The sequence below is a fragment of the Odocoileus virginianus genome, chromosome 34 (genome assembly GCF_023699985.2).
Source record: "Odocoileus virginianus isolate 20LAN1187 ecotype Illinois chromosome 34, Ovbor_1.2, whole genome shotgun sequence".
NCBI lineage: Eukaryota > Metazoa > Chordata > Mammalia > Artiodactyla > Cervidae > Odocoileus > Odocoileus virginianus.
Genome location: NC_069707.1, coordinates 16,253,878 through 16,269,268, shown reverse-complemented (window position 1 = coordinate 16,269,268; position 15,391 = coordinate 16,253,878). Strand labels below are relative to the sequence as shown.

At 36.6% G+C, this 15,391-nt stretch overlaps 1 protein-coding gene across 2 annotated transcripts in view; it reads right to left on the bottom strand.

Moving 5' to 3' along the window:
• Window positions 1–1,128: 1,128 nt before the first annotated feature.
• KATNA1 (katanin catalytic subunit A1) overlaps window positions 1,129–15,391 on the bottom strand; it is a 32,458-nt gene continuing 18,195 nt past the window's right edge. For both annotated transcript variants that reach the window (XM_020893680.2, XM_020893679.2), the window contains 7 exons: window positions 13,637–13,758; window positions 12,198–12,303; window positions 10,825–10,983; window positions 4,751–4,877; window positions 4,112–4,246; window positions 3,246–3,372; window positions 1,129–1,490 (listed from right to left, as the gene is read on the bottom strand). In XM_020893680.2, coding sequence (XP_020749339.1) covers window positions 1,292–1,490; window positions 3,246–3,372; window positions 4,112–4,246; window positions 4,751–4,877; window positions 10,825–10,983; window positions 12,198–12,303; window positions 13,637–13,758 — 975 coding nt within the window. In that variant the 3' untranslated portion in view covers window positions 1,129–1,291. The remainder of the gene's footprint in view (window positions 1,491–3,245; window positions 3,373–4,111; window positions 4,247–4,750; window positions 4,878–10,824; window positions 10,984–12,197; window positions 12,304–13,636; window positions 13,759–15,391) is intronic.

Genomic DNA, 15,391 nt, shown 5'->3' with positions numbered 1-15,391 from the left:
GCATCATTTAAAATACTTTAGAGGAAAAAAAAAAATACTTTAAGAGGGAAATGACTGGATTTTAAAACCACCTTCAATTTTGACTAAATAGGTACGTGTAGTGGAAGGATGATAGGTAGTAAAGGAGTCATTCATTCTGCGTATTTGTTTTTAATAAGGAATAACAGCCCTGTGTAATGCACTGTGTCCATCTTCTAGACAAATAATAATACAATTTGATCCCAAAGTCACTCAGCAATTAACACTTTTTTTTTTTCACTTTATTTTTTTATGTCCTTCACTAAGTTGCTAGAAATCACGAGTTCTAACTTTAAACAATGACAGGGTCTTATTTCATCCTTTAAGCATAAGCTTGTAGCCTCTTGTGAGAACAATGCAGGAGGCTTTCACTGGAGGGTGCAGGCCCTGCAGTCAGCAGCTCCTAGCCTGCCTTCTCTCCTTGCCTGTGATACTTGAGACCATAGCAAATCATGTGGTCTTCCTGAGGCTCTGTTTTCTATGGTCAGGGTGATACAGTAAGTATTAATTTATAAGGAATTATAAGTAGAAATCTTACCTAAAGGTTTATACCCTTACTCTTTATTTCATTTATTAATTTATATTTGTACTGTTAATTATTTTAATTACACTGTGCATCCATGAGTGATGGGTTAGTGACTCTCATTAGAGAACAGTGAGCAGCCCGAACGTAAAGGCAGCTTCTTGCCTGCAGTGCAGCCTTTTCTATGTGGGCAGAATAAAGTCAGGCAGGCAGGACTGTACAGATGTGTATATATATATTTTTCCTTTTAAACTGCACAGTAAAATGAAGGGGCCTTTAAAGCTCTCAGAACGAGGCGGGAAACCGGCCATAACACCAGGCAGGAAGGAAAGCACAGTGGGTGTGGTTCGGGCGTCACTCAATTGGCTACTTGTGTAAAAACGTTCAGGAATTTTCAGTTACCCTCTGGCACCTACAGAGCTAGGGCCAGGCTTATTCTTCAGAAGCAAGAGCAGCCACAGGCAGTGGAAGAGAAAAGGATACACTCAGAAGTGCACATAAAGACAGTTTTCCAAGCCAAGTAACAGCACTTGTGCTATAACATTTGTCAGTGAAGGAGAAACACAGTAATGCTAAAGTAAAACAAGTTTGCTTGTAACTTGAAAAAAATTGCCTTTATTCAGAATCATACTTTTTTTCACTCTTACCATAACGAAAGTTTAAAAAAATATAGCGCTTGGTGCAATGAAATACTACATTTAATTATTCAAACACTTAATGCAAGGTTGCTCACAGTTTACATGTGAGAATTTAGCATGATCCAAACTCCAATATCCATTTCTCATATCTTTCAATGTCTGCAGCAGACACTGACTTTGAAACCTTTTTTAAAGCCATTTCAAAATCTTCCATAGTTGTAGGCATGTGCATTTCTTCTCTTGAAAGATTTCTGATTTCTTCCGGGGTCAAACCTTCAATACGCCTTCTCATTGCCATCAAGGATGCATCCCTAGGTTTTAAATTAAAAAGACAAAAACCACAAAGTGATGTGCTGGTCAAATAAAAAACTGAACAGAAGGTTTTTTTCATTTCATGTGTTATTCTGCAATTATTTTATTATATATACATAAGTAGTACTGCACAGAATCTAGTATTGAACTACAAGGCCTGTTTTGGAGCTGTTTTGTTAGCAGTTAAATCTGAGCAAAAAGCCCAAGAAGAAGTAGAAGGATATAACATGAGGGCAACTGAATTTTTTTTAAAGTGTACCATAAAATAAAGAATAAGCATCACAGGGACAGGAGAGAACTTGTTAGCTGGAAAATTAAATATTTTCTACTGCATGTGTAAGAAAAGCTGAACAATCAAGTGGTCTCTCCTTTCCCCTCCTCTGTATTAGTGCTATATTTTTTAAGGAGAAACTTAAGATTCAACCACCTCCTTGCTTTCACCCAGTTTGATCCTTACCAGCAGCCACCACATGTGCAAAGCGACAGCTACAAAGCTGCTTCATACACACATTACTGCTAATCCTCACGTCAGCCCTGCATGGAATGCTTACTTTGGAGGTGAGTAAACCAGTGCAGTCAAGAACCTTCCTAATAAATGTCCAAACTAATACCAAGATTAGGACAAAACCTACTTCAATCACGTTTTGAAGCAGAGACCATCTTTTCTTGTTACTGATAATTCCTATCACATTTATGACACTTCACTGAAAATGAGACTGTATTTCCTTCTGATGTGCCAAATCAGTCTACGTCAGGTTACGTCCCCTATGGAACCATACGCTGAATGAATGCGCCGACATTACTTTTTCTAACCCAGGCACTTGGCAGCAGTCACCGTGCAGACGACTCCGCTCAGTCTTGCCTTGCTGGGCTTCCTCTGCCACCAGGTCTGACACACCCAAAATAGCTGAGATTATCAAATTTGGTAAGTCAAAACTGAAGACAGAAACAAATGGAACAGACAAATCCACTGCTTTCAAAAGAAATGACTGAACAGAAGCAGGCAAGTTTTAATAAGGTAAGTGACGCCAATAAGCACCGTACATTCCACAAGCTCTTCCTTCTTATTTTACTTCTTTTAGCTGTTTAACTTTGTAAGATGAAAAGAGTGTGGATCAAATTTAAATGACTGTGCTGCCCTTTTCACATCAAAGAAAGGAGAACTACTGACAGGAGGGCTGAAGGCCATTCCTGCCTCTCCCATCTGCCTGTCTGGGGAAGAAGAATAATTTACATGGTGGTGAAGGAAGAAGCTAAGTGGGGTGACAGTGAAATCTAAAGTAAAAAAGCAAACTGGTCCAAGGTGTCCCGTGGGCTGTTAAAATACAGTGTAATCAGAGTGACTTTGTTGTTGTTCAAATGATTTTAATTACTGTAATGCACACTTTTTAAAGTATGCAAATAAAAAGTTTGAAAACCTAAAACTTTTTTTTTCTAATCCAAGATAATTACTGGTTTTCTATTTTATATCAGTTGTTTTAACACTACCTTCTTGAACGTGTAGCTTTTAAATGAACCACAGTCTTCAATGACATACAAGATAGCCACATGACTTTACTAGCACTAGCTAACACTAGCTTAATGCCAAAATTTGTGTCTCTGACTAGGTTATATTATGTGGGTCTTTATTCTTCATCTATCTTCATTTAGCATAAAACCTTCATAACAGAAGTTTACACTGACAAAATTCTATGCTTCCTAAAAACAAAACCAGAACCAGAAACAAAAACCTATACTTCCAAAATAATTCATACCTGCACACGTTGGTAATGTCCGCACCTGAATAACCCTCCATGTTTTCTGCTATACTTGCAAGGTCAACATCGTCAGCCAATTCCAGCTCACGGAGACTTATTCGTAATAGCTCCTCCCTGCCTTTTGCTATTAGGAGAAATAAAATATAAATGAATATATATAAATATAAATATAACATATAAAAAATAAACATATAAATATAAACAAATATAAACATATATATAAATACCAACATATAAACAATGTTTTATTTTTCTCCAGTCTACTTTAAGAAGTTGTTTTTCAATTCTTAGAGCTCATTTGCTTAAAAAATTTAAGAGTTATTCCTCATTGAATTTTTATTTTTAAATTTTAATTTTTAATTGAAAAATAATTTTTTAATTGAAATTTTTTTAGTTTTTATGTTTTTAATTGAACTGGTTTGTCTTTTTTTTTCCCATTTATTTTTATTAGTTGGAGGCTAATTACAATACTGTAGTGGTTTTTGCCATACACTGACATGAATCAGCCATGGATTTACATGTGTTCCCCATCCTGATCCCCCCTCCTGCCTCCCTCTCCATCCCATCCCTCTGGGTCTCTGGTTTGTCTTTTAAAGTAAAGTTAATTAATACCAAACTTCAAAATTTAGCAAAACTACTTAAGAGTTAACATGAGGGACTTTACTGATGGTCCAGTGGCTAAGACTCCGGCTCCCAATTCAAGCAGCCTGGGTTCAATCCCCGGTCAGGAAACTAGATCCCACATGACTACAACCAACAGTTCATGTGCTGCAACTAAGACCTGGTTCATCCAAATAAATAAATTAATTAAAATATATTTTAAAAAAAATTTAACATGAGCTTCCTGATTCAAATGAAGATACCTGATGGTAATGGAATATAGATTCTTTTCTCAAGACGTCGTCTTAAAGCCTCATCAATATCCCAGGGAAAATTAGTAGCTGCCAGAACCATAACCATTTTGGAAGGGTCATCATTTTCAGAAGCACCTCCAACACCTTGAGGAAGGGTAAGAACATAGTGAAAAAAAAAGAAAAGCAAAGCTCAGATACTTAAAGATCCTCAAATATTTAGCACAACATTAAAAGCAATGTAATCATCAAGCCTCCTTAAGACTTACAAAGCAAACTGGTACATGTGTGAGTTTGCAGCTCAAGAAAAATGAGTTTTTGTAGCATGCAGAAAATATGACTCAAAAACAGATTTAATAAAAAGACTAGTTCAGCAAAACTATGTAACAATTTTAAAAATTCTTCAAAACCATACATATCCCCCTCTAAGGCCAACTGATCTGCATTTGTTTCAGTTTCCTGGCTAAGAACGAGATCAGCGTGTATGAGAAAAGGTGTCCAGTGAAGGGGCAGCCATTGCTTCCGGTATGTCAGCACTGTCAGCAGCCCCGTTTACTGCTGTGGATCTCCAGGACCTACTCGCCAGCCCTGGCCGCCGGAGCTGGGCTGAGCACTGAGTGGAGCTTAGCTCCCGCTTAGACACACGCGTACCGTCCATCTGAACCAGCAGCTCGGCCTTCACCCTTCTGCTTGCCTCGTGCTCTTCAGAAGTCCCTCTGCGGCTGCAGATGGAGTCTATCTCATCAATAAATATAGTAGCTGGAGAGTAAAATCGAGCCTGCAGGAAGAAACCAGGCAACACCAGGTTTTTAACTCCATTTAAAAGTAATCTACAGTTAAGCAATTAGAAAAGAGTGGAGCAGCCTGCCCACACTGCGCATCTCTCCCTCTTGTCCTGAGGACAGAATTGGAAGAGCTAAAATACAGCTTCTAATACAGACTTATTGTATACTTAAATATTATATGGCAATTTCTATATTATTCAATACTCTAATGGGCTATACATAAGTCATAGAAATACAGGAATCCTGTACATTACAATGGTATGGATAACAATAATGGGAAGACATTTATAGATTCTGATAAGTGTTCTAAAGTTTCAGAAAAAATTTTGTTAAAGAGAACCATTACCTTTTATATTAATAATATCACATAGATTTTTATAAATATTTTAAAGTATATTTAAATTTAAATATTTCACTTATATGTAAATGTATTTTAATGTAAATATATACAATATAATATATATAATGTATAAATGTATTTAAATTTATATTTTATACATATAAATTCTCTTTAAGGAATTCTAATTAAATTGCCATTTTTCATTTGACTAATACAAGTATAGCTGACCCCTGAATAATTCGGGTATGAACTGCATGGGTCTACTTACATGTAGGTATTTTTCAGTAATAAATACTATACTACTACCTAAGTTGGTTGAATCTGAGGGTATAGAGGAATTATGGATACAGAGGGCTAACTATAAGTTACATGCAGATTAATCTTCACATTGTTCAAGGGTCAATTAGAAGAGTCAATTAAAATGGCTTTTTAAAGATAAAATTCATACAACAAAAAATTCACCATTTAAACCATTTTAAAGTATACAATTCAGCATTCAGCATATTAATACTATTATGCAACCATCATCACTGTCAATTCCAGAACATTTCAGTGCCTCGCCCCACCCATTAACCCACACTTCTCTTCCCCCAGCCCCTGGTGATCACTGATCTATTTTCTGTCCCTAAGCATCTGCCTGTTCTGAACATTTCAAATTAATGGCATCATACAATACATGGCCTTTGTGTCTGCTTCCTTCCACTCAGCATGTTTTCAATGTCTATCTGTATTATAGCATGTATAGTACTTCATTCTCTTTTATGGCTGAATAATATCCCCCAAGTTTATTTTTGTACCTCAAATGCATTTCTTCTTCCTCAAATCAAAGGACAGGGAAGATTGATCCACCGGTCAAGTATTAACCTAATAAACAGCTGTGTAAGACTCAGTAGTATCACCCTTTTCTTAAGGAGACAGAAGCAGCATTTTATTTTATCTATTTATTTTTGTGGTTTTTTTGTTTTTAGTATACTTTATTTTTTTATTGGAGTATAGTTGATAAGAACCATTTTATTACAGTAATTAATATTTACTGTTAATCAATTTTTAAATGAAATATCCAAACTTACAGAATCACCACACAAGAAAGCTTGAAACTAAATGATGGCAAAGATTTCTCAAAACAGAGCTTAAGTGAACAAACAGCATTTTAAAGGTTCTGCTAAAAATAGAAGTCCACAATGGCAAATGAACACAACAGACTTCAACATGCAATTGTACTAGGTCCACCAATTCTTCTGACCATGAGGTTACAATCCATTCCCCTCTAAAACGCGATTAACTGTGCAGAAAGACTGTGCCTCCAAAGTACAGATTTACTTTTAGTCTGTTCACTTGGAAAAACCTAATATTAAATCTCACTTTCTTTTCTAGTTAAAAACTTGAATTCTAAGTCATCTATTCCCCCCAAAAGGATAATGCCATTTTTAATTCAGGTATCCTTTTACTTGGATTTTAGGCACTATGTACAAACATTTTTCTGCTTTCTTTTCAAGAAACAGAGGGGGAAAATAAACTGGATGGAGGGAAAGAAAGAAAAAAGCAAACATGCAAGAAAATTTGTAATTGAAATTCTAGCTAGCAACCATCAGAACCAATGACAAAAATCAACTTTCAAGCAAAAACTACTAGATTTGAGTTTCCCCCCATACTACGGGTACATAGAAAGGTCTAAATTAAAGCAGAGGCTATGTGGCACATTTAAAATTTGGTTTGGATGACCTGGGAAAGTATCATAGATGTGGAAGAGGACACCAAGTGTTTCTGTCTGCACAGCACCCCTTCTTCTGATAAGAGAAGCTCTCCTTTTCATTTGTACATAAATTATCTTTCTCATTCTTACTCCACTACTTCAAATGAGGCCAACCTCTGCTGGAGTCCCAAGAGAGTCCAGGCACAAGCGTGTGACTCAAGTAAGGCCAAACATTAATCTCTGGAGTTTTGCTGGAACAACTGAGAAATGAGGACTAATTCTTAGGGATTACCATAAGGACAACAAAAATAAGATTTAAACTTCTAACAGCTATCTTAGTCACCATATGGATCTGCCAACGTCAAAGTCAACCCAGACGTAAAAAGAGCCAAATGTTTAGACAGAAACAATTCCCAAGGACATCTGAATTGCTGGATCCTGCTAGACCTAAAAATATAAAATGTAACCTGATAATTCTGTTATGTCACCCAACATATTATTCTTTTTGTTTAAACTGATTTGATTAGACTTTTGTTTTCCTTTATTGGCTGCGCCTGTGGCATGTGGGCTGATAGTCCCAGACCAGGGATGGAACCCATGACCCCTCCATTAGAAGTGTAGAGTCTTAACCACTGGATCACCAGAGAAGTCCCATGATTAGATTTCTGACACCTGAAAATGAAAGTTCTTGACAACATAACAAAAAAAATACAATTAAATTTTTAAATGTCTGTACCAAGTCATGTGAAAACCCCTGGACAGATCTTAATATTTAAGTGGGACTACCCTGGTGCTACAGTGGATAAGAATCTGCCTGCCAATGTAGGGGACACTGGTTCGATCCCTGGTCTGATTTCACATGCTCATGGAGCAACTGAGCCTCAGAGCCAGTGCTCCACAGCAAGAGAAGCCAGTGAAACCAGAAGCCTGCGCAATGTAACTAGAGAGTAGCCCCCTCACAGCACCCAGAGAAAGCCCGGAACAGCAATAAGGACCCAGTGCAGCTGAAAATAAATAATTTAAAAAACAATATTTGTCGATGTATGGCAGAAATCAACATAATACTGTAACGCAATCATCTTTCAATTAAAAATAAATTAATTTAAAATAGTAACGGTAATATTTAAGTGGCCTTATTCATAATATAGGCCTTAAGCCATGCTCACTTTGAAAGATTCTGGTGGGGCCAGGCGCATGAGAGGCAGTCATCTGCAGAGCAGTCAAAACATGACATAAGAGGCAGTAGCACAATTTTACTCCTTGAGAGAGGCCACATGATGAAAAGGAGGAAATCAAGCTGGTTTCAAAGGAGCCATAAACAAACAAAGGAGCCTTCAAAACTACAGGCACTGGTTTGTGATTGAGCCTGTGCTCAAGTAAGCAGCTCAAGGTAGCACCCTCTGGATAAGATTTAAAGATGGTTAAGATTTTCCTAGGCAACACCAGGGAAGCCAGTAAAAAATAAGTTGTTTGATATGTCTTTATAAACTGCACTATAAAAAAAAACTACATATTAGCACTTTGTAAGAGGCTTTCCCTCATAGAAGAAAACAGTCCTTTTTCCTCAATACAAAACCCTATCTTATATACCTATGGCTGATTCGTGCTGATGTATGGCAGAAGTCAACACAGTATTATAATTATCCTCCAATTAAAAAAAATAAGTTAAAAAAACTCCCTATATTAAAAAATAATCAAATAATTCTTAAAAAGTAATAGTAAATATTTATGAGTCAGGCTCTATATTAAGCAGCTGAAGTGTACTGGCTGATTTCACCCTCCAAACATTAGGTCAGTTCAGTCGCTCAGTCGTGTCTGACTCTGTGACTCCATGGATTGCAGCACGCCAGGCTTCCCTGTCCATCTCGAACTCCCAGAGCATGCGCAAACTCATGTCAGTTGAGTCAGTGATGCCATCCAACCATCTCATCTGCTGTCCCCTTCTCTTCCTGCCTTCAATCTTTCCCAGCATCAGGGTCTTTTCCAGTGAGTCAGTTCTTCACATCAGGTGGCCAAAGTACTGGAGCTTCAGCTTCAGCATCAGTCCTTCCAATGAATATTCAGGGTTGATTTCCTTTAGGACTGACTGGTTTGATCTCCTTGCTGTCCAAGGGACTCTCAAGAGTCTTCTCCAACACCACAGTTCAAAAGCATCAATGCTTCAGCACTCAGCTTTGTTTATGGTCCTACTCTCACATCCATACATGACCACTGGAAAAACCATAGCTTTGACTAGATGGACCTTTGTAAGCAAAGTCATGTCTCTGCTTTTTAATATGCTGTCTCAGTTGGTCATAGCTTTTCTTACAAGGAGCAAGTGTCTTTTAATTTCATGGCTGCAGTCACCACATGCTGTGAGTTTGCAGCCCAAGAAAATAAAGTCTGTCACTGTTTTCGTTGTTTCCCATCTATTTTGACATTAAGTGATGGGACCAGATGCCATGATCTTAGATTTTTTAACGTTGAGTTTTAAGCCAGCTTTTTCACTCTCTTCTTTCAATTTCATCAAGAGGCTCTTTAGTTCCTCTTCACTTTCTGCCATAAGGGTGGTGTCATGTGCATGTCTGAGGTTATTGGTATTTCTCCTGCAATCTTGATTCCAGCTTGTGCTTAAACATTAGAGGCAGGTCCTAAATTATAGTCTTCCTCTTATAGATAAAGCAACTGAGCAACAGGAGAGGAATTCTCCCATAGGGAGCTAGCTGGGAAAGTGATAGAAGTGGGATCTAAGTCAGGCCATCTGACTCTAATGACACCATACTTAGCCATTCATTCTACTAAGCTTACATTTTTAAAACACCAAGTTATTCTGGAATACTGATAATTTTAACCCCTGAAGCAAATGGCAAAAAATTTTTTCAAGATGATCTAAGAGGTTCTCCATTAGACACCTACTGTGGAACGGACTATTAATAGTCCATAAGAACCTGTCAGAATTTACATTCTGCCTTATGAATTATCGCAGTTGAAGGGAAAAAAAATGGGAATGAAACAGGAAGAAGCCTTTGCAGAAATGGATAACATGAAATTATGAGGGTTTTTGTTTTGTCTTATCCTGAGCCTAGGAAGAAAGATGTGGTATAATGTTAGCATGATCATCTAAGATTTTGGCCACCATGACTAAGGATGTAAATCTTTGTTATTACTTATCTAATAAACCCAACTCTGTCTTCATGCATATAACTACACAATTTCTTAAATGAGTTAAGATGGAAACAGTTAAGTGAAACTTAAAAGTCTAAAAGCTATTGAATTCAACCCACTCAATCAGAACTTGTTGAATTATATTTCTTCTACTGATACTCAGAATTGTGACAGTGGATGAAGGAAAAAGAAACTCAAAGGAAGAAGCAAAGAACTGAGTTCAAAGATTATGGTTATGATTAAAAAAAAAAAAAAAAGATTATGATTATGATTAAACTCCAGGTATTTGATACAGTGAATAGATCAGAGGTAATCTCAGTTCCATATTTACTTGTGATTTTCACCTTTCCCTATTATTTACCAATACTGAATTTACTATAACAAAGCCTGGCTTAAAAAACATAATAATTTCACATTCCTATAGCAGCAGATCAGTAACATGGATCCCATAGCATGAGCATGTCCATAAGCTAACAGTCAGTCCTCCAGAGGAAAGGAGTTAAAGAGAAACACAAGTAATTCATGTTAGTAAAAAGTTTCTATGGATGAAGGAGCCTGGTAGGCTACAGTCCATGGGGTTGCAAAGAGTCGGACACGACTGAACGACTTCACTTTTTCTTTTTCACTTTCTTTCAAGGGCACAGGAACCATACCCTGGGCACAAGTGCACCCTGCCTGGCGATTCTACACCATGGAGTTAGTTACAACTCATTTTCTTCCCTTCTAGAAGTAAAGAATCATTAGAGTTGTCTCAAACATTCACCATTTCAAACAGAAGACGAACAAGCTTCTCAGACTCTCCTCTGTATTTGGAAGTCAGAGTTGATGAAGAGACATTGAAGAATGTTGTCTTACATTCCGTTGCTACTGCTTTAGCAAGGAGGGTCTTTCCTGTGCCAGGTGGGCCCACCATTAACACTCCCTGTTGGGAATATAACAGTGTCAGTAAAGGGTTTATCTGCCGTTGTTCTAATTCACAAGAATTCCATTACTAAGAATCAATCTTCAACAAACTTATACATAATATTGAGATATGTAAAAGACAAACAGAAGGATATTTTATCACAAATTTACTTTTTGCATTACAAAAGTAAGGTAATTACACACTATTAAAAATTTGGAACTAAGAGATGAGAAAAAATATAATTAATATTATAGTACTGATATCATATCCTAACACAGGTACCGTTAGGATCTAGATATATTTCCTGCTAATCCTTTTGCTCAAACAAATTAGTTGTTTTTTTTTTTAACATGGTTGTACTCAAGGTATGTCTAGAAGTTTTTATCTTGCTTATCACTTAACATTTCAAGAATTTAAAGAAACAAGTACAGAGTGAGCCATTAGCACATTTCCCAAATCCAAGAGTTCTTTGGACACTTTTCAGATCAGCACGTGACTTTTACGAAGTACTCATTAGGGCTTCCCTGGTGGTTCAGTTGTAAAGAATCTGCGTCCCAATGCAGGGGACACGGGATTGAAATTAAAATTCCTGCTCTGGAAAGATCCCACAGGCTGCAGGGCAGCTAAGCCCACGTACCACAGCTACCAAGCCTGTGCTCCAGGGCCCGGGACTCGCAACAACTGAGCCTGAGGGCTGCAACGACTGAAGTCTCAGCACCTACCTAGAGCCCGAGCTCCGCAACAAGGGAAACCACTGCAACGAGAAGCCCGCAACTCGAGAGCAGCCCCCCGCCTGCCTCATCTAGGGAACGCCCACGTGCAGAAATGAAGACCCAGTGAAGCCACATATAAACACATTTTTAAAAAAAGGAGTACTCATTAGATGCAGATATGCCTTGTTAATTTCTTAAGAACAATTCCAAGAAATACACAAGTTTTGCAACACAAAATGTAAAATGGAGTATTTTAGTATTTAGGCAACTTGTTCATATTTGCAAATCTAAGTTCACTATAAATCTACTATGGGTATACCTTTTCAAAGATCACACTTCATCTGTTTCCTATTCTGGAAACCTTGCAGTAGGTTTTGGTCTGAATAACACAACATATTTAAATTTTTCTGTACCTTCTCTACGTTCTATTTCCCCTTCCCTCAACACAGGTAAATACTGGCTGTCTACACAATACATTTGCCCTTTGCTTTGACAACGCTGTTACAGTAAGAAACTTACTTTCCATGGTCTCCTAATGCCTTTAAAGAATTCTGGCATCCACATTGGTAACACCACAGCTTCTTTAAGCAACTTTTTAGCTTCTACTAAATCAGCAATATCATCCCTGAAAGAGAAGATATTTGATTAAAACCTTAGATCACATATTTAATTCAGTGTAGTCATTCTTGAGAGTCACTGAAAGCACATGATTTTATGTTGCTGACAGAATGTGAAGTTTCTCCCTAGGCACTAGTGAACTAACACATTGTGACAAGGTTTCTGCCACACCAGCCAGTATATAGAAAGGGCACAATCTGAATCTTCAAGTCTTGGCAGCAATGATTTTCAGCTTGGTGGATGAGAACACAGGTCTATAGGCCTACTCTTTAAGTATTATTATGCCATCTTATTTTAAATTTCTGTTCTTAAAATGCTCATTCCATAAATTCCATGGTTTAGAAATAATGAGCCCACTAAAACAAACAAACAAACAGAATAAACATAGCATAAAGCAGACACAGGTTGTAATTCAGCTGCTTTGCCCCCTACTCTACCAAGAGGTGGACAGCAGGGTTAAAAAGTATCATAGAGATTGCCACGAAATCATCATCAACCACGAGACCACCACCACTTCTACAACTACTAGTACACATGGCACAATAATATATTATGATATATAACATGATAATATATTTTAAAATATCCCCAAAACTATACCTAAAAATAAAGTTTTAACAAAAAATATATAACTGAATGTGCCTAACTTTGTGGGAAATGGAGCTTTAGAACTTGTGATAAATTATAGTTCTTTGATTAGATATAATGTTTATTTTTTAATAATTTATTGAAGTATAGTTGATTTACAATGTTATGTTAGTTTCATGTGTACAGCAGGGTGATCCAGTTAAACATACATAGAGTATCCTTTTTTTTTTAGATTCTTTCCCCTTATAGATTAGTACAAAATATTAAGTATGGTTCCCTGTGCTATATAGTAGGTCCTTGTTGGTTATGTATTTTATATATATCAGTGTGTAATAAGTTAATCCCAAACTTCTAATTTCATAATATTAATAAAGTTGAGAACCACTGCTTTAAGTACTAGGATATAGGAGCAATACGTATTGTATAAACCTAACCAGCAATACATATGCATGAGAATGACTGCTATTTCACCTTTAAAGAATGTCCCAAAAAGAAGATGAAATTTTTGTGATCTTGTTCACATTCTGTACATAGGATTTTTTTATTTAACAAAATTTTATTATTATTTATTTCATTAAATTTAAAAATTTTAAACAAAAACTGGTACAGCCTGAATCAAAGTGAAGTTTTTCATTATGTGTCTTGCTCAGATTTTATGTCTTCCAGTCCTGTCCTCAAAGACTGATTGTCAGCACATGCCCATTTCTGTTCCAAAAACCAACATCCAATTGTTTTGTTGTGCTATAACTTACCACCGAACATTGGGATTCTGAGAAATTATATCCCTTTCCAAAGCTTCTACTAGGTCCTTATCATACCCGGTACTATCAAATTTATTTGTCTCTGGTTCTGCAGCAGCAGCAGGTGATTTGTTCTACACAAATAGAGGGAAAAAAAACATGAGCTTATGATTAACTCAGACACTATATTTCATTTCTATGAGTCAGAAACAAAGACTGGACTCGTGACATTTTTATAAAAGCTAACATAATAGTACAAGTAATACAGACAGAATCAAAGACTGTAAGTCATCGTTCTACATCAACAGCAGAGTTTCATACTGAATTTTTATTTTTACGTAAAAAGTATGACAATGGTGTTAAACAAAAATATTATGCATATGAACTGACAATAGAAAAAATTAATATTGAGATAAATTGTGGTCACTAGTGAATATTAGATATGTATATTTATCTCAAAGCTTTAGAAGAGATAAGGTTAAAGACAGATGGTTTTCTTAGGTAAGATAATAGGTCAATCCTTAACACCTACTCAGTTCCTACTGATGCTCCAAAAACACCTTTTGATTATTCCCCTATTCCCCCAAGAGACACCTCAGCCCTTAGAAGAGATTTCCTCCCATCCTCTGTGATGTTAGTCATTAGGGCCACAAAGCTGCATGCTAAAGCACTCCAAGGCACAATGACAAACTCACAGCACACTGCAGGATATTTCAAACTTCTGAGAGAAACACAAAAACATCTATGTGAACATTGGGTGAACTGCCAACTCAATGAAACCTAACAGAGAGCCCATAAACAGACCCACACGGATATTCCCCCCCAAATTTTTGAGAATGGTATAAAAATTTTATTGACATATATTATTTATAATGTGTTAATTTCTGCTGCACATCCTAGTGACTCAGTTATACATATATATATAATTTTTCATTTTCTTTTCCATTATAGTTTATCACAGGATACTGAATATAGTTCCCTGAGCTATAATAAATCCTTTTCAACAAATGGTGTTGGAACAACTGAATATGTATGGGCAAAAACTGAACCTTGAACTAAGCCTCACACTTTACATAAAAATCAACTCAAAGCACATCATGGACTTACATATAAAACATAAAATTATAAAACTTTTAAGAAAAAAATGTTTAAAAATTGGGATCTAGGGGTAGGCAAAGAGTTAAGGACTTGACAACAAGAATATACAAGGAAATACTGGACTTTACCAAAACTAAAATCGTTTGCCTTGTGAAAGATCCTGCTAAAACAATGACAAGACAAACTACATACTTAAAAAAAAAATTTGCAGAACACATATCTGACAAAGAACTAATCTCTAGAATATATAAAGAACTCTTAAAACTTAACAGTAACAAAAAAACGTCATTTGTATAATGGGCAACAGACCTGCCCATTATAGGAGAGACGTTTCTCTGAAGAGACTTGGTTCTGTGCTGTTATTTCCTTTTAAGTCAGCTTGTACAGCCACTATTTAGAAGAATAGACTGTCAGCATAGATTGTTAGACTGTTGAGAAGAACAGCACTGGGGACTTTACATTTGCTATAACCCAGTTTTTACTTTGCCCAGGTGGTGTGGAGAGGCCTTTTGGTACAATGAGCCAAATGATCCAGTGCTTTACCATTTCATAGACTATTTATGTTTCTTAGACTAATAATGTTCATGTGCCTCAGTCAAGGGAGTGGGGAGGTGGAACAAAAAAGACTGAAACTAAACTCCTAGAGTCCTATATGCTCCTGCAAGGGAG